The sequence below is a fragment of the Diadema setosum genome, chromosome 8 (assembly GCF_964275005.1).
Source record: "Diadema setosum chromosome 8, eeDiaSeto1, whole genome shotgun sequence".
Lineage (NCBI taxonomy): Eukaryota > Metazoa > Echinodermata > Echinoidea > Diadematoida > Diadematidae > Diadema > Diadema setosum.
The window spans coordinates 37,876,969-37,897,789 of NC_092692.1; the positions used below are offsets into that span (position 1 = coordinate 37,876,969).

Below are 20,821 nucleotides of genomic sequence, written 5' to 3' on the forward strand. Positions count from 1 at the left end.
GCATGCGAACACATCACATGCACACAAATTTCAAATCCATGAACGGATGTTTGTGTGCGCATGCGCTGGCCATGGTATCCAGTGTATGTAGCTCTCCCAAGGTCCTCTCGACCGAGTCACATTCAGTCATCAATTCGAACAGAAAGGGACTATTGGCAGAACCAAACGTTGTTCGAAGCCTGTTTTCAATACTTCAACTTAATTGGTAAGTCTTCAAATCGAAGAAATTTTTGGATTTTAAGTTGACATTTACCCGCGATACTAATTCTGTCATGATCCTGAATGCTACAATGCGAAGCCCCATTACGCTATGCGTATGGGGCTGCTGGTCGCAGTTAGCTATGCGTACAATGGGCTGCACGCTGCTGGTCGCAGTCAGTGGTTTCGTACAATATTTATCGACGCTGTACAGCGTCAGCTCTGGTACGAAACCATTATTGCATGATTACTAAGACATGAGAGCACTTTGGGGCAAGTAATTCTCACAAACAACGTACTTTAACCTGAAACACAAACCAAGACAAGGAAATTCAGGGAAGCTTTTGAGGTACCAAAACTTTTTATTATCTTTAAAGGAGAAAATCACAGCAAAGCCACAGGGAAGTTGGGGGAATTGATTAGGAAGCTAGGGAATTTTTGTGTCCATTACAAAATCAGGGCTTATTTGGCAAATGGATTTTGATTTCTTCTTCTTTTCTTTCTTCTTCTTTTTGCCTTGGTGATAGTGATCGTGATATGCAAAGAATGCTCATCACTTTGTATGTAGAAATGCAAAGTGCCAGCGGAGGAAAAGTTGCAGTTTTTATTCGTGCATATTTTTTATTTTAACCTGTTCTGAATTTTGTGATATCCACATTGATGCTTGCATAAGTATTAGGTTGCAATGCAATGCCACCGTAATTACCGTTGGTCAAACAATGGAGATATTTTTGAAGTTCAGCAATCTGGATGGACGCTGGGTGATGTAATGATAGCTGTCGTGCCATATGGGGCTCTATTGTCTAATTAGGTGCCTGTGAATATCTGTCGATGCTAAATTGTTCCAAGTCAATCTGGGCACTACACCAGGGCAGCGTGCGGAGCAGGGCATTTTGGCTGAATCTGTGGCAGATATACGATGGTAGTACTCTGTGTCATATTTCATTGCATGCATCAACTTCTGTGATGCATGGTTATTTCCTCATGTAAGCCTGCCTATTTTGTAAACTGCACTTTTTAAGAGGTATCATTTTTTGATGGGGATATGTGTGCAATAATTATTGCAGAGGTTGCATCATCGTGTCATGAAGCTGATTCTTTCCAGAGTCGGTTCCCTCACTTTCCATGGCTGCTGTTACAGGTTTAGGTTTCCATATGTGTAATAGTCCTGACCAGAATGATTCAGAAAGCCTGTATAATGGTCATGATGATAGCATTAAGTAGATATTATGTCACTTATATTTTTGTCTGAAGCTGAACTTATGCGGAACTTCATGTTGGTTTAAACAATCTTGGCAGAGTATCCGGATTCTGTCGATCTGGTAGAACTTGACCTGCTGCAAACGGATTGCCCATCCTTCAAACTTCGATGAAGCACGTTCTAGATCTGTTATATCTATTAAAAGCAGCCTAGTGGAATGGAGTCAACAATGGATTTTACCTACTCCTCAGGATTATTACTTTGAAGATACCATAGGCATCTCAGACACCATAGATGCTAGTGATGATGGTGCAGTTATACCCAACTCTGTGGCTGCCATCTGCCTCAACCTCCTGAGTTCAAAAGGAATCGTGTCCCGGAATTTTAAATGCATCGCTGACGGCGAGGAAGTTGGCGCGAGAGAGTGAACGTCTTGCAAAGAAATCAAGATGCCATTGAGCGATGAGAGACAGAGCATCATTCTAGAAGAGGAGGAAGTGGCTGGAGCCGAGACTAGTGCACTCTACCAGAATGCAGAGGTCAAAGTGGTCTTTCGCAAAAAGAACCAGAGGGGTCGTAGAGGTAGGCGACCACAGGCCCTCGATAGGTAAGTGCCCAGAGCTTCCCCCAGGGTCTTGAATCAAGCTAGGAGAGGTTTCATTCGGACTTCTTGTCTGTTATCATGCAACTTAGACACGTGTCTAAATGTGTTTTGAGTGATGCAATGTGCACACACTTAAATGTGTCTTTTTTTTTTTTTTTTTTTTTTTTTTTTTTTTTTTTTACAGTGTTCCTTGAAACAATTATCATGTTTCTTAAAAACTTTTCCATTAAAAGCATGTGTGAAAGGTCCTGTTTACTTTTGGTAACAGTGATTTGAAAAATTTTCAAGATATGACATTTAATGCATATGTGTTGGTCTGTTGTACCACAAAACATCCTATCATATAACATTTATTATAGTGATACAGCCTAAAATATATGGAGATATCTGTATTTTTCTCATTAACCCGTAACTGTAGACGGTTTAATCTGGAAGTATTTTTGTTATAACTACATTGTTCACATTTTATATATTTAACAACACTTAACATCAATTTGAGCGATTCATTGTTGTTTTTTACAGTGGTTGTTTCTATCCCTAACTCACATTTTAGAACTATTTTAAAGCACTAATGCTGGGTTTTTGTTTCATCTGCAAATGGTAAATTATGGTGTACTAGGGTGTCCAGAGTAGATCAAAACCAGGAATCATGGATGGACCACCAAGTGGTGTAATATTATTTCAGAGATACATGTATTTCTGAGAGAGACTGGATTCTGGCCTGCTTTCATACGAATGAGATATAATGTGTTTCTAACACAAGTACAAACTGTTTATTTTTTTTTTCTTGCATCTGCTAGTTAAAGTGATGCTAGTCAATGCTGGTTGGCCAAAACAGGAATGGCTAGAGGAAAAGTATGCATCCCAAGAGGGAAATTCCCGTTTTAATGAACATAGCAAAACATCTCAACAGCGCATGTAGGAAAAACATCTCACTAGCGGAAAATTTGCACATGGTCAAACAGATTTGTGGCAATTTTTCCTCTTATCATGTGTATGCCCATGTGGGCAGTTCATTTGTTATTGGTGCTTGCAAAGTACCGTTATACAATTCCTTGACCGAAAGATCAGTCTGTATCTGGTCGTTGGGGAAATGTTCCGCGGAGACTGCGTCTGACTTCACGGATCCCCTCCTATACAGGACCGAAGGCAATGATGCTGGCTCCCATAGGGATGCGTTGCCAGCGGTCTCGCACTGATCAAACGTCACGATAAACCAAATTTCAGACAGCTTTTTTACATTCAAACAAGTTTGACATGACATGACACATTATGCAGCAATATTTGGGGTAACTTTCTCAAATTGTGCAATCGAAATACTCACAGAAATACTCGCAGAAATTTGTATCCATATCGCAACATCGCTGTTGCTAGCTTCAGGTCGCCATTTTGAATCTGTTAGCCAATCACATGGGAGGTATGTATTTTGATTAAAAAAACATGAAGAAATCTACCTCGCATGTGATTGGCTAACAAATTCATATATGTTGAAGAGCTGTTACGACCGCTGGTAGTTGCATCTTTTTTCATGAAAATTTGATCAAAATGTTGAATATATCATTAATCTGGTGAGTGCAATGCATACTTGAAATGTTGATTTTGCTATACAAGTTGAAATTTGCCGATCTAGGGCTGTGAATTAGACGCAATCGAGAAGGGTGAGGTACCTCACCCAATTCTCCATAGAGACAGAGGTTAAGAGCTTCCTCACAGCGATGTATAGTACAAGCTTCTGTCTGTCTGCGGATGAGAGTGATAACGTCAAAAAAAAAAATAAATAAAAGACTCCTCTGGACAGACGGATCTTTCTGTCTATACAATTCCTTGGTCTAATGACTGTGGCATTGTTTTTTTTTTATTTTTTTTGTAGGCCTCATTAATTTTATTTCATGCATAAAACATCACCAATTTCACATCGTTCATTTTTTTTTTTTTAATGGATGATAAGAGATGCTGTCATCTACTTTTTGTGCCCACCAGTCATTTTAATAATTTTCATAAAACAAAATTTATGTCTTGATTGATTTAAAACCTTGTCTTTGCTGAGTGCATACATGTACATTCACGCTCAGGTACATAGTCTCAGCTTGTTAGTGGTAGAATGATCTGAAAGTATGTGTGAATTATGTTTTGATGTAGTAATGGATGTTGTTTAAGTATGCAACAAAATAAAACAGAGTCTTACTCACTACTTTCCATTTTTGGCCAATCAAAATTCCCTGACTTTTCCCTGATTTGAGGCATTTTTATCAAATTCCCTTACTTTTCCCTGACTGAAAAAAATGTAAAATAATTTTCCCTGATTTCCTTGATTTCCCTGATGGGCTGGGAACTCTGATGTCTTGATCAAGCAGCTCTCTGGTTATAGGAGGAAACAAAGTCATTCATTCACATACTACACAGAGCTCAATAAATGGGCCTATATATGGCATTAGATGAAACTGGATGAAAAATGGATGTGAAACTGAAATGAGTTGAAATAGTTATCATGGAAATTTGATACTTTATCAGGGAAAAATCAGGGAATTTTGTTTTCTTGAAATGCTGGGAACCCAGGACATGGGCCTACAAGTAATGTAAGTCTTTCTGTTGAGTCATTGTGATGTCAAAAGCTCTTGTGACGACATTTGACTGACATCTTGTACAAGGATGTTGTGATCTGGTTTCTGTCCAACTCGTGTAACTTGAGGTCATTCATTAAAGGGAAGATAAACCCCAAGAACAATGTGGATTGAGTGAAAGCAGCAACATTAGTAGAACACAGCAGTGAAAGTTTGAAGAAAATCAGACAATCGATGCTAAAGTTATAAATTTTTAAAGTTTTGGTGTTGGAACCGCTGGATGAGGAGACTACTAGAGGTTATGACGTATGAGTGGACTACAATATCAAGAAAATATAAAGAAAATACTACAAAAATCCATTTTTCATGAAAATTACAAATTCCATCAACTTGATATTGACATATGTTAAGGGTAGCAATTATTCCCCCTGCTTTCTGAAAGCAGTTGGTCCACTGCTCTTTCATAATTCTAGAAAAGTGAATTTTTGTTGAATATCCTTTATATTTTCTTTGTATTGTTGTCCACTCATACGTCATATCCTCTAGTAGTCTCCTCATCCAGCGGTTCCAACACCAAAACTTTAAAAATTCATAACTTTTGCATTGATTGTCCGATTTTTCTCAAACTTTCACTGATGTGTTCTACTAATGTTGCTGCTTTCACTCAATCCACATTGCTCTTTGGGTTTACCTTCCCTTTAAAGTACAAAGTCTTTTAAGGTTGAAGATCTCATTTGTAATCATTACAGATGTATGTGTGCGTGGGATTAATTGCAGGTATCAAGGCCAGTGGCGCTCACTCTCAAACAGTGTTTAATAGGTTCCTGCTTCTTGTACTTCTTGTGGGGGGGGGGGGGGGGGGGACTCCAGAAGGATGCATCTTCAGATACCAAAGATCACAAGATATTGAAACCACCTTTTTCTTTTTTGTTTATCCATTCATCTAGTACATGAGCATCGACAAATTGAAATGTTAACCCGTTGAGGACAATTCCCGAGTATACTCGGGCAGGTGTCTATGGGAAATGCGTGTTGTAGCAAAATCAGTCCGTCCTCAATGGGTTGAAAAAGAAGAAAAATTAGGCACATTGAAGACCCCTCAAGGAAAATATAACAAGACGTACATTCAAGCAAGATTGCCCTCCGCATGCAATTATTGGATTACTGCGACAATTTATTTCACTTTACAGCCGACCAGGTAGCTTGTCAGATTTGATGACGTATCTGAGGCATGCTTGACAGTCATTAACCACTCCCACCATGAAATGTCGCGATCTTGCCGCTTCTTTGTACCCATGTGTGTAATGAAGTGAAATTGTTACACCGGTATTGACAATTAAGAGGGTAGAAGGAAAAATGTGAGGTGACTCCATTTTGTTTCCATCCCTGGAGATTTTGGTCAGCGAGAGAGATATTGCCCTAAATGTGCTGCAGGCAATTATTACAGTACATAGGCTTTGGAAGACCAGCATCCGCCTATATATAACACATTAGGATCCAGGGGATGGTGATTTGAAAGTGCTCATGTATAAGATGGCACACTTATGGAGATAGGAGTGTGTTCTAGGGATGTGGTAAAGATTTAGGTGCACACAACATTTGTTGTCTTTGAAGTTTTCAGCTTGTAGTTGATCCTTAAAATCAAACTTTCAAGATGAACCCCACTCAATGATTAAACCACCAAACCAGAAGAAATACATACAGTGCTAGCCATAAACCTAATAATGTGTGACTACTGTAATGTGACTACTGAAAAACGAAAATGTTTGCATGCATTTACTAGATTATGCAAATTTTGCAAGAGCCAAGATTCACAAAATTAATATACACCCAAAAGTTTTTGTCAACACAATGTAAGCATTGAATGCCGCAGGGAATTCACAAAAATTTTATGATGCAAAAAAAGGCCATTGGCTCCTGTTTGCGAAAATTTCATGCCGCGAAAATATCTTGCTTTTCAGTAGTGTACAGTAGTGTATAACATGCTCTGTATGTTGACCCAGAAACTATAGGGGGGTGGGCTTCAGTGAGAGGTCATGCTCTAACTTTTGAGTTTTTTGATTATCTTGTCCACATAATGCTAGACTATGCCCCCCCCCCCCCCTCTTCTGCTGCAGCTTGTGGATAGAGAGTAAACCCAATCATCATCTATCAAACATTTTAGACTGCTTACCGATACTTTTAAGTGAATATATGTGGGGCTAAACAAGGAGCTAACCATTGAAGTTTATAACTTTGAGCAATCTTTAAGGATAGTAGCATCATGTGAACATAACTAATTTTTGCAGGCGTGACACACCAGCACCGCACCATGAGACAAGCAGCTGGGTCTACAAACCCACCGAAGGGGTGGGATGAAGAGGCATTCCTAGAATGACGCCGTGCTGGTTTGTGCTGGTTTGCGTGCAGCGTCAGTTGAGAGACGGAAGGGCATTAATGAGGCATGGAATTAAACCCCTTTGCCTCTCAACTGGTAACATGGTTTTCCCCCATTCTTCGTGGTCCATAGTGACTAGAATAATAGTCTCATTCAAGGCTCTTAAACATAGCATTTGATTCATGAGATATATTGCAAAGGAGCATCATTATTATGATTTGACTGTTGGGAAAAAAAAAATGCATATTCCTGGTATACATAATTGATGAACTCTGTTGGTATCCAATTTAAGCAAACTGAGATGGTTAATGCCTTTTCTTGAGGTGTGTCATATTTTAGGAGGTATCCTTGATGTTTGATCAGGCACTGCTCCTACTAGGTTCTGCGTGAGATTCTTTATCCTCGTTGGTTGCACTGGTGTCCGCACATCTTTCACTGGTAGAAAGCGGCCCCCACCCGGGCTGTCTTGAGCATTGGCTGTGGCTGGGGGCTCTTCATACAGTGTGAAAACCAGATCCTGTCTGTTGACCCTCAACAAATATTCCAAAGCATCTTCAACTTGTTGGTTGGCCTTCTCATGTGACCAGTCTCCATGGAGATGAGACAATTGGGTCTTCTGCATGTGTGTCTTTCTTCCGAGTTGAATGTTTGAATATTTCTCCAGCGATTGCTACATAAAGGCCTCTGCACGCTGAGCACGGTTACGGCGACAGTCCTTTGTTGTTTTTTGTTTTTGCTTTGGTGCGCCAAAAGGAACCATGTCTGATTCTGTTACAATATCGCTACCCTGATGATAATTTTGTAACAAAATAAATCTTCATATGGTGGTTTTGGTGCTCTTGATTTTGACATAAGAGTAAAATTTTTGGTGATTTTGTACCAAATTCTAATTTATTAACAAAACCATACATGGTTCCTTTTGGCGCTCCATAGCCAAATCCTGACTGTTGCCGTTACTGTGCTTGGTGTGCGGAGGCTGTAAAAGGAATTTTGATGCTATATGCCCGATTGTGCCCCATGAGTCATGAATTAAGTTTGCAACCAGTGTATGCTACTGTCAAGCACATCAGCCAGAAGTTTATGGGTCAAGCTTTGATATGGTCATAAGGTGAAATGTAAGACAGCACCAGCTGATTGCAGACTTCCAAAGAGATTAATGGAATATTCATTTTTACTGAGCTTCCTTCATGTGCCCAATTTAGAAATGGGTGAGAAAGTAGCACAATGAGGACTAACAATACACACTAGGGAGACTCAGGAGCCACATTCTCATACAGAAGAAGAATAGTAAAGATTTTAGAGTCAATTTTGTATTCACAAAATAGAGTTTTAGAATTTGGGTTTTTCTTTGAATTGTGGACAGATGTAGTTCACTCATTTCCAAGATTCTTATCCCATTTATTCCTGTGTTACTTGTTTAGTGGAAGGAGTCAACATTTGAGAATTAGATTATTGAGAATTAATAAGCAGGAATAGCATCAGTTTCTTAGGGCAGCACCTGTCAGAAAGTAGTACTATTCCTGCCACCTTTATGACCCCGTTTACAGTGCGGGGCTGGGCCGAGCCGCGGCTGAGCCCCGCAATTTTGTCCGTTTACACTGCCGGGCTCGGCCGCGCTTTTAATTCAAACCTTTCAATATTTTGTTGTAGTGGCGCTCTGTTTGTACACAAACGCAATTTGGTATAGCCTGGTTTTCAGACCCTTTGCCAACTGGATTCCGTGGCGACGAAGTCGCCGTTCGGGCAAAGGCCTTTGCCGAAGGAAAAATCCTTTGCAGGACAAAACCACCTTAAACTACACTAGTTTTCGACGTTGAGGGGGTTAATATCGTGAATAGCGAAATAGTACGGGCAGAGGGTCTGGAAGCCAGACTAAAATTGGCCGCGCATTTGGCAGAGTTTGCATTTACACCAAGAAGAGGCTGGGCTTGGCCGCGGCCGAGCCGCGGCCGAGACCACCTCCAGAGCGTGGCCAAATGCGCGGCCAATTTTGGCCTCGCATTTGGCCTTTTGCGCGTTTACACTGAAATGAAGTAGGGCTCGGCCGCGGCTCAGCCACGGCCGAGCCTCACACTGTAAACGGGGTCTTAGACTCCGTTTACAGAGCCTCTTGGTGCTTTATATCGTGTGTTTATCAACTCACTTCTGGCATAGAATTAGGGTTTCCAAACAATTTTCAGGGAAATTTGGGCTTTGATAGATGCAAAGCTGTTTTGATGATGGGGTTAGAAACGCCTTTCTGAAACACCGAAAACAAAGTGTGATCGCAAACACTTTGAGCCAGAAACAAGTTTCTGTAGAGATGATATGTTGTAAACGCAAAGTCATTTGAACATGTTTAAAAATGTGTGGCGTGGTGTGGTCGGTATGGACCTGCTCACACCAACCACTGCCAACTACATATCTCTGCTCCTCAGGTCAAACTGCTCTTTGGAGCTGCGCAGTGACAGGGCCTCCCTCTCATTAAAATGCAACAACTCAAGAAATGTGATCTGAAAGGCCTTTGCCAACATGTTTTGATGCTGGGTATCAAAACTTATTTCGAACATTGGAAATATGATAAGCGCAGCCATATACATGTATTTTGTTTATCATGTACAGTTGAGAAGGAAACAAGTGAGTGTTTTGGTAATTAAGAACAATTTGGGGTTTTTAAGTTAACATAATGAATGTAAGATTTGAATTTCCGTACAAGTAACCACTGTTGTGCTAGTTCATAGCAAAACACTTGACCTGACTGATATTTTGCACCATGATGATGTATATTTGGTATGCTCTGCATGATGTACTGTGAAAGTAATCTTTGTACAGCCAGTCTGTAATCAAGGCAGGGTATAGGGTGGCAGACGATTGGATTTCCCCTGGATCAACCCGTGTCCGTGGGCCTGGGAATTAGCATGCAGCGACAGTTTCCTGGCTGCCTGTGCAATTCCAACACACTGTACCGCTTGGTCAGAAAATGAAGGGAAGTGCATTAATCGGCTCGATTAACCGACAATGTCAAGTATATTGGACGTTTACAAACATATTTTGTAGTGGGGGTGGGGGGGGGGGGGGGGGAGGGAGGGGTGGAGATGAGCATCCCGGCGGTGCATAGTTAAAGTTTATGTTAACCTGTACCTGTGCCTATGCGACAAATTGCTTTTGCAGTGACATTAAAGCTCCGAACAAGATGACGTGCTGTCTGGTGGGTGCCTTGCAATAAATGTTTGTGTTTATTGTGACATTTGCAAAATTTAGAATCCTTTTAGCCCTTATTCCACATTAGATATTAGCCACTTTGTGAAATCTACCTCTGTAAATTCACACCAGTGAATATATTTCATTATCATAGTCTCAAAAGTAATACATGGACTGAAGTAACACACCATATACAGAATATTAGCTTAAAGGACTTTATCAGACGTAAAGAGAGCCAGCATCATTAGTTGTGCTTCCTTTTTTCTGAAGGAGTCAAGACACTTGGAGCTCAAAAAGAATCTGTAGGTCCATCCTCAGGAGGGAAAAGGAAAGCAGTGTAATGATTCTTCACTTCTCTTTGCTTTTAAAACCTGGATGTACTTTAATTACATAAAGGAAACAGCTTTTCTGTTGCTACGTGCTGTCGACAAACAATGTCTAGAAGATGTGTTTAAAGGCACACTCCATGATTAAAACCATGGTCGACCCATGCCCTGTGGTTTTTAGGGATGGCACATGGCTAGCTATCCCAGCTGTGTTCTATGTGGGTCCCCGGAGGGAGTGATGATACATTGTACGATTGACTTTGTGATCAGTTCTGCATCAAACATCTTTAGTATTATTATACAGGGATGCCCTCCAAAAATAGCTGGGCAAGTAAAGAGAGTGTCACACTGACACAGTGTATATGTGGACGAACACACACACACACACACACACACACACACACACACATACATGTATGTATACCAAAGCATTGCTGTTGAAGCGAGGTAAGGCGACATTGGATTCTAAGCGAGGTGTAAAAGGCGACATTGGAATCGTGTGGTTTCACGTCTGCCCTATATACACCTTGTGATGCGTCGATGACTGTTCATCATTGTCACATGTTGGGGTATGGGAATGGAGAGGGGGGAAGATTCATCTGGCGTCGCTTGCCTCTGTGCACTTTCACTCCAACGATGGGCACAATCCCCTGTGACCCATTCAGTCTCTCGTGACAATGAGACAATAAGTCAAGTTCTGTCGCATCATCCGTAGACTTGGTCGCGGACACCAAAATATTCCCTTGATTTGGACTTAAACATGTGATGGGACGTAAAACTTGGATTTTCACCTTCATCATCCATTGAATGTGGGGTTTGCATTAATTTGTGTGAATTCAAGCTACAGGGAATTTATGACTTGGATTAAACAGGTGTCATATCGACTGAGGAAAAATGATTAAAAAAACTGGGAGGTAAGTCTAATTGATTCTTTGCCTTTCCAGTATTGGAAACCATTTTTTTTTTTTTTTTTTTTTGAATGACAACATGATTATGTACTGTCTTAAAATACTGTATATGCCACATCAGTAGCGGGTCTAATTTTTCTTGAATCATTACTTCTCAACACTTTCTTGAGTGGTTAAATTCTTGAAGAGACCCCGACTTTGGAAATTCAGGAAAATAAAAACCACTGCGAAAATATATGGCGTATACAGTATGATGATTTTTTAATGAGTGTGGCCTATCAAAGTACATTTTAAAGTTGATTTGGGAAAAAGACAAAATTCAGATGAACAGAATAATGGAAATTTTTGTAGAAGTCAGAAAATTGAATAAGAAAGTTATAGAATTTTTGAAGTTTCACATGTTTTTTTTTTCCAGAGTCCCATGAATAAGAGGAGGCAATGATGTGATCACCTTACAACTCTCCATTGAATTGTTCAAAGAAATATCAAAATTATATATATATATATATTTTTTTTTTTTTTTGGGGGGGGGAGGGGTCAATGTCTCAGCAGGCGGCAACCTCTTTCCTCCTGAAAGTTTTCATTGCCGATTATATCACAAGGCTACAAGGATATCATACAAAAGATGCATCTTCTTTTAATTCATTCCAGGTAAAAAGACAGGACATTTTTCTTTAAAGGCATTATTTACCATTGGCAGATGAAACAAAAACCCAGCTTTAGTGAGCCAAGATAAAGTTGTAAAATGTGAATTATTAGGAGTAGAAATTTCCATGTAAAAATGTTAATCAGTATATACAAAATGTGAATAACAATTTTGATAAAATTATTTCCAGAATAATCTATCTACAGTTACGGTTTAGTGAGAAAAATAGTGCTATCTCCTTTAAATATATATTAGGCTTTATTGAGAAATTTTTGTATGGTAGGATGTTTTGTGAGTCAACTGACCTACACATTATATGCATCAAATGTGATAACTCGAACTTTGTTTTAAAAAAAAGTCACTGCTCCCAATGGTACACAGTACCTTTAAGATATGTGTGCAGTGGGAGACTTTTGAGATGATGACATTGATCACCACTGTTGCCAATTTGAGTACCTTTAAGATGTGTGTGCAGTGGGAGACTTGTGAGATGATGACATTGATCATCACTGTTGCCAATTTGAGTAGACCTACAAGCTGTATGAGGTAGTAGTTCTATCGCTGATTTGTGAAAAGGTAATAAATTGAGTTGAATATCATTGATCAGTATATCAGTCTTCTGCCAGTATATTGTTAGGGGGGTTAATAGAAGTTGATATTCTGGACAGACATGCCCCCTCTATGAAACCCCACCCTTGACACTTGGAACAAAAACATTTTGACATGATGGTGACAAATGACATACTTTGTTTTCACCAACAGGAGTTTCACAATATTTCATTGTTCAGACATAGAGATACACATATGCAGAGATCAGTGACAACTACAGATCACAAAGTAACACCCCATATTATGTTTCCTGTAGCCTCTGATCTTTGTATTGTATTAATGACAGCTGTGAATCATTTTGACCAGCATCAAACATTTTTGACTTTGGATGAAAACATTTTTGAATAATTTGAGGGGGAAAAAAGTGCCTGGGGAACAAGTCTACAATCCCTTGCCTTTGCCCTCCCACAGTATGTGCAACATTTCATGATGCAGACATACCCTGTCACTTTTAACTCCCCAGACGTGTCTGTGAACCTGACTGGCAACACTGTGACTCATGAGCAGTGGATAAAAGAAAAAGAAAAAAGAACTACAACAACAACAACAACAACAACAAAAAAAAAAACATAACACCAACAACAAGGAATTATTTGTTGTTTTTTCTGGGGGGGGGGGGGGATGTTCTCCAGATGTACCTGCAGATTGCTGAAAATGCTAGAATTTAGAAAGCTTTTTGCAGTTTTATGGTGGGGAGGGGGAGAAAGAAATTTTAAAGATATTATTGTCATGATCCTTTACACTTTTTTAAAAGATTCATTTTACTGGAACCTACACCAAGAAGAAGTATACAACCTTAGGAGAACTTTGTTGACATATTGCTATGCTCAAATATTTAAAAGATGAGTGGTACTTTGTTCAACAGGTAAAATCCAGGTCACATGTCATCTCAGGAGGTGTTTTGAATTAGCCCTCCCCCCTCTCCCCCCCCCCCCAAAAAAAAAAAAAAAAAGAGAGACAAATTATACCAGGATTATGGTCAAATGACCCGGAATACACTCAACTATTTTAAATGCAAAATACTGCTGGCTTCATGTTGTGTGAATGCGAAAGCTGGTTGAAAAGAAACAAATTTCACAGCTGGAAGAAAAATATAATGAGTTTCCGGCCTTCCCTTCTACAAAGAAGCCATTCAAGTGAGTTGGGTTTGGTACTGGTGACCAACCACACTGAGATTATTAGAGCAGTGTGAGAATCAAGAACCTTTCTTGTGCCTGATTACTTACCGGATGTTGATCAAAAATATCCAATCTGAGTATGACAAGGCATTTCTATTAAAAAAAAAAATTGTGCCAGGTTTTTACCGTTGACTTGCTTTCTTATACTCCTCACTCTTTAACTGTTTTCTGGTAGACCTACATGTATGACTTTTAAACTAAGGCAAATTCACATCAAACTTATAATGTGGGTTCAGTGAATGCAGAAATGTTATTAGAGCACATCAGTGAAGTTTGAAATTAAAGAAGTAAAAGTTTTGGTATAAACCAAAAACAAGGAGGTCTGAATGAAAGTTGGGACCCACCTTTTATTACGACCACTTTGTTCTGCTATGATTTTGGATATCTCAGCCATTCCAAAATCAACAATGAATTCTTCTTCGAAATCTATGCTCTTCAATATTTCATAAGTGGTTTCTAATTATCTGACAAAAAGTAAAAATTTGGATGCCCCATCTCAACCAAGACTAGTTCCTCGAGACCGTAGAGTTAGGGATTAATCCGCCCTTGATTCTTTTTTGCCTTTCATGGAGAGGATGTCAGGGGTGGTGATGTGTCAATCCAGAATTCACAGACTATATTTTGTATAAAACATTGTTGTCATTAATTAGTCATTTCCATCAAGATTGAATAATATGTAACCTGTTTACAAAATTTTAAAAAATATATATATATATATCTGGAGAATTTTTTTCTTCAGGATTGCATCGATAACCGACAGATTGGACAAGAAATTGCAGAGTAACGGAGTCAGATATTGCACGTATGGGTTTTTGTCCCCCCCCCACCCCCCCCCCCCCCCCCACCAGCTCACAACAAGGGCATATTCGGGAGCAGTGCGTGCCAGATATTGGTTGCAACAGGCATAGTTTTGCAATCTGCGATAGCCCCCAGGGCGAGTCCCATTTGCACCTGTCGGCAATCAGACCGGCCACCACGGAGTGTGAGGGGTCGTGACCTCGGCATCAAGAGAGCGGCTTTGTCTTGGTTTCCATGAAGAGAAAGTGCAGCCACTTGGGGGTGATATTCGGCTGTCTTTATATCATATTATATAGCCTACATCATGACCTATGCTTTGTTGATACATGTGTACACCATCTTTCAAATGATGTGTTAATCTAAAAGAAGTATGAGGTACATTTAGAGGCCATTGCAGCATTGGTTGAGGAGCATGAGTGCTAAGGATTCACTTTGATAACCTTTTGTATGCTTCTCTTCATATTGTGCTAATTTTTCAGAAGACATTATGAATTTGAAATGAAAGATGAGAAGCCAAAAAAGATGTATTTACATGTAGATGCTCGGAGGTAGTTTTGTCTTTACCTTCTTAAATAAAGCTGAAGCTCATTTTAACCCAAGTGACAGCTCATGTTATTATATGATTGTATCTCAACATTCAAATTATGGCCAGTGCATCATCGTTTCTTTCTCTTCTATTTGGGCCTTGAGAAGATGCTTCTAAAAGACATTTTCATTTGTCAGTGCTAAGTACAGTGTAGGTGGGTCTGTGGTATTTGGAAATGAAATTTGACATGTCACTCCTCAACATGCTTCTGTTTGCAGAAACAAAATTGAGAGAAAAGCTCAGCGAGTTTTGAAAAAGGAGCTAACACCTTTGGAAGTCATGTTCTCAGACACGACTCTGTGTGGGCCCTTACACGTACACGAGTACCTCAAGCACTGATGGCTGTTTGAAATTTAATTTGTGTGAGCATAAACTTTGATGAATAAAGTTATGTGTTGACTGTGATATAGATTAGTGCTGAAGAGAAATCAGGATATAGGATGGGAAGAGAAACATTACCAGGGATGCTTAGCAAACAACCTCTTGATGTGATCAATGACGTCGGTCCTCCCCCATCCGAAACTGCTGCTCAGATGAGCATGAAACATGCATGAGAAGAAGACAGCCACAGTGCTAAAATTTGATTGGTAAACCAGATCGCCGATTCGTTCTGCATGCAAGCAAGCGCCGCGTGTGGCGGCCCATTTTTACTGCGCTAATTTTGGCAGCTCATTTAGCACGCATCATTTCCACGGTTACGCCATTTGAATGTGACATCAGCAACCGAATCAGTATCCCACAGTGAGGTTTGCAATATAACTTATACTTCTATTCTGTGGGGAGGGAATTGTTCGGGAAGGGTTCACTCATTTACAGATTGGTCTCCTTGCTGTTATGTTGGTTGGCAGAACAACCAAACTTTTACCAGACTGAAGATCTTCTTTAACAAATGAACAAATAAATACAAGTTGTAAAGTTACAATATAAAGTGATCTCTGAATAGCTTGGTGTTTACTACAGTTTCTGAGCAACCACAAGGAAATACTCATCATTTGCACACACAAAAAAAAAGAGTATCAATTCTGTTTGTGAGTATGAATGCAAATTCAAAACGTAGAGAAAGTCACTAGTGGTTGTTACCAGGCTAAAAGGAAGTTGATATTACGTAAAGACACAACAGGTGCATGCGTACTGTATTAATTCCGCTGTCAAAAAAAAAAAAAAAAAAAAAAATGTGTCATGAATCTCACTGGCTGCGTCAAGCTTATATATGATGAAATCGTGTCGTATTATTATTATTATTTTCCAATTAGAATCCCCCCGTGGGTCTATGGCTCCCCCCTGCGCAATAGCCCTCCCAGCATGCACTTCAAAGTCTTGTTTGCTTGTGGTGTGATGGTCATGTGGCATACACTTGTGCAGGCAATTCAAGCCTCTACGTGTACGGTGGTTTGCCAGGCTTTCATCTTGCGCTTTTTGCTTAGTTTTGTGTGTAAGTTGTACCTGCTGTGTCCTGAAAGTTACAAGCATTCCTTACTTCCCATGCATTCGTATAATTAACACCTTATTCTCTCTTTTTTTTTCCTTCTTGTAAAGAGGTCATTGTTGCCATTATACTTTATTTCATGCAAGGATGGCAATAGTGACGTTTTTGCAGGGAATGACATTTCTCTTCCACTGGATGTAACTAACCACCCTCTGTTTCATTTATTCCTTTGTGACCATGAAGTCTGTTTACCTGGGAAAATGTGAAAACCAAATGCAAGTAAGTATGCATTCGGCCCCTTTGCTAGGCCTTTGACTTTGCTCTTTTTGAGTGGTGTATATCTCATATGTACGTATATGTACTGTATTTATATTTTTGTTATATTCTTAATTTTATTTTTTGCAATCTTCCATTTTTTTTTTCAGCGTGATCTTCAATCAAAATGCTTTTAGTTCTTGTTGTTAATGGAAATCGCATGCATATGTTACTTAGAGCAGCATTTACTTGCGAATGTTAGTGAACTCCGGAGAGCCTCGATCAAAATGAGGTTCTTGTGGTTGGTGGAGCTCTTCGCTCGCCGCTCGCTTAGTGGCTTTCATGTTAGCCCGAGGGTTGCTGCCGAGCTCTCGTCATCAAATACCATCCCGCCGTGCAACATGAGCCATGTTTTCTGCGTGTGTTCAGCTTGGCATGCAAGCCTTTCATGTTTTCATCCGTGATTCTTGATGAAAGTTGCCGTGGGGTAGATTATGTTCCTAACACTTGACGGTAGTCATCCCCCCCGAGGATGGAGTCTCAAATTTTGATAATGAAGATGTTTGCCCCCTGCCAGTAGTTGCCAAGTAGTGTAGCCATAACAATATCAACAACAAGAAATGGGAAAAGGAATAAAAAAGAAGTGAGTACTAGCTCATCAAACTCATTCTCCATTTGATCCAATACTGCTTCAGCTAGTAAAGTTCATTTTTACATGAAACTACATGTAACTTATGTGGAAAGAATTCAAGGTGTAATGTGGGTAGGATGTACAAGTAGACGTAACCACTTGCTCGTAATTACTTTGATGTAGGTGAAGAATTTCAGGTCCAAAATTTGGATTTTTTTACCAGCAAGGACTATTTCAGAAAAAAAGAATCACCTTTCAAAAGATGGGTGAAGTTGAAATATTGTTACGTTCTGTTTCTTCTTTTTATTCTGGTTTTGTTGCACTGGACATCAATCAAAACTCAATTGGAGACATTATGTTCTTGTGTAATTTGCTTCAGCTCTTTTCATTTTGCTTGGTGTTGGGATACTTGGTGTGGCTACGAAAACAAAGTTCTCCCAAAATTTGGTGTGCTTTGATGAAATAGGTATTAATAATGCATGAGTAACTTTAAAGAAAAATGTGTATGATGAATAAAAGGGATGAAGATGCCGTGTTGTGATTATTGTTTTTTTTTTTTCTGCATACCAAGTTTTGCAGGCATGTGGAATAAAGGACCTGGTAAATTGAGAAATGTTACTTCCTCCAGACAATGTTGCTGAGTTGACCACTCAGTGTCAGAGCCTGGCGCCTGAAGAATTTCTGGGACAGTGCTGTTTAATGTGAAATGTTGCCATTTAATTTGAAATGATACCCTTGACATCATTGTGGAGTATCATAAAACTTTACAGAAAGTTTTGCTGCTTTCACTACTGAGATAGAATGCATTTTCTGTGTTCAGCAATTCTTTGATGTTAGGAAAGTGGGTCATTACAAAGAATTGTCTACAATAAACCATAATTGTGATTAATTGGACAGTCCACCCTTGATTATAGACTTCCATATAGCTCTCAATGCAGTTAAATGACCACACTGTCTGTGATCCAAAGTACTCGAGATATACATTTACAAGGCGTATCAAGCCTGACTCTATAACCTGTTATGCACAGTGTAATGTGTCCCATTTTTCTGCTTTTGGCTTTGTGTTGGCATAGCAGTGAATTATGGACTCCACCAAATGCCAAAGGTAACTTTGACCTTTTCAGACCAGCATTTTGTATATGTGTTACAGATGCTGTAGGGAAATCCAGCTGCATTTACACTCTTTCATTGGGGGGGGGGGGGGGGGGGGATAGAAAAATCCCCACAGTTGAAAAAAAAAAAAGTTGGCATCTTATGCTTTCTGTAGAGAAATCCCTAAAATGTTCAAAAGTCTGTTTATGTATGCATTGCTCCACACTAACTTTTTTTTTTTGGTGGCCCCAGGGGCCACCAAAATCATCAATTTCACATTTTTGGTGGCCCGAGAGAAAAATTTGGTGGCCCCCCCCCCCAAAAAAAAAAAAACAATACAAAACATTAAATGTCCTTTTTTTTTTTATGAGTCAAATGATTTAAATTTTATCATAGTAAGAATTGGAAGCTGGACATCCACTACTCATAAATAAACCTTAACAAACTCGCAACACTCACTCTCAGGCACTCATTCAGTCCTTTTCATCTATCCTTTAAACAAATTTAACTGCTGAATGGTGAAGACTAAGTATAACTATTCATTGACAGGCACATGGGTTGCAGTGTCTAAACATAAATAAATGACAGATTACATGCAAATAATCAAGAAGCTGGAAGAAATTTTGGTGGCCCGAGGCGGGCCACCAAATTTGCCCTTTTTTGAAATTTGGTGGCCCGACTTTCATTTTTGGTGGCCCTGGGCCACCGGGCCACCGTTAGTGTCAAGCCTTGATGTATGGCATATCACTCACTGTGAGCATTAACTCTTTTTGTGCGAGGGACTTTGGGCAGCGTGTGTACAATGCTATGGAGTTTTCTATGCCAGTGAGCACTCAAAGTTCACCAAGCGTGAATCTTGTCCGATATTCATAGTATGACTGGAACCAACTCTGTATATCAAGTCTAGAAATGATGGGACATGATTCGACTGCTTATGATGTCAGAAGAATAATTGCTGGTATTTAGAACATATATAATAATATTAGAACACAAGGAAAATATTTTCAGGAAGAATTAAAAGTTTGACAACTGTAAAGGTTATAGAGCTGAAGTCGGCATTACGTGCATTTTCCTTTCTTGTATGATCTCTGACTTTATGCGGGTAATGTGATGGCACATCACATGTGCTTTGTAAATGAAAATAATTTCCTTTTAAGATTTGATTTAGCGTGTGGGGTATGCAATTTTCCTATTTTCGAATTGAATGAAAGTTGATATTTGCCTTCAAAATATGTTCATTAGTATGCCTTTAGAACCGCAATGGTTGGCAGCCCTGCAATTCATTTGATGAAGGTAACTGAGTGACAAAGCATGCCAAATGATGCCACCGCAAAAAGTTCGCCAAGATATTTCAAACTATAGAATGCAACCAGACACTTATGTATATACAAAACTTCTCCCAATCCAGATTATTTAGAATGCTAGTACTGCATGCAGACTGCTGCCTTGAGGTATGCCATGTTTCGCGTGTGAAGAAGAAAGGAAAAGACAAGACGCCAATCTGAAATTTGCTACTGTCAAGCCGTGCACAGGAAATGATGAAATTGGCTCCGCAAGCAACAATAATTGACTCTGTCCCCCGCAAATCCTTTTTTTTTTCCCGCTGGGAGTGATCTGTGCCGGCATCAAAACCAAATAACGAAAACAGACTCCCTTATGGATTGAAATGAAGAAAGAATGTCAATTCTGTGTATCTGACATTATCCCTGTCTGATTCTGAAAACTGAGTATGTGCATTATCAGTGTATTATTTCCACCGTAAATTGCAGGGTCATGTTTCCTGTGTTTTTCCTCCACCCGCCCCCAGTTTCTCACGCCATAGAAAATTGGAGGGGTGTCTGAGCAAATTGGAAATCTGATGGCGAGGAAATTGAAGTTGTGACGCAAAGCTCACCCCGAGCCCATTATGGGTCGTTGGACTCAAGTAGAGCAGCTTACGTATATCCCAGCAGAGGGCACAAATAGATCTGTAATTCTCATTTCGCAGAGTGGTTTATTTTTAAGCTAGCTCCCTGAAATGTCTCAGTGGAATTTGAGGGAGGGACTCGGCTTGATGAATTAGCTGTGCCCAAAGTGCCCAAGAAGCCCTGCAAATTGGCAACCCCAAAATCCTGCAGACCTCTCTACCAACCCTTTCCTGCCCACCACCTCCCCCCCCCCCCCCCCCCAGCTGTGATGGATACTGGCTATGCCGACTTTGATGACACTTTTTTACTGAATGCATTTGAGTGACCATAGTATTAAA

The 20,821-nt window shown here is 39.7% G+C and overlaps 1 protein-coding gene across 1 annotated transcript in view; it reads left to right on the top strand.

The window, feature by feature from the left end:
• Positions 1–1,848: 1,848 nt before the first annotated feature.
• The window catches only part of LOC140232243 (inactive rhomboid protein 1-like), an 88,427-nt gene continuing 69,454 nt past the window's right edge, over positions 1,849–20,821 (top strand). Inside the window, exon 1 of the mRNA XM_072312377.1 lies at positions 1,849–2,006. Coding sequence (XP_072168478.1) covers positions 1,849–2,006 — 158 coding nt within the window. The remainder of the gene's footprint in view (positions 2,007–20,821) is intronic.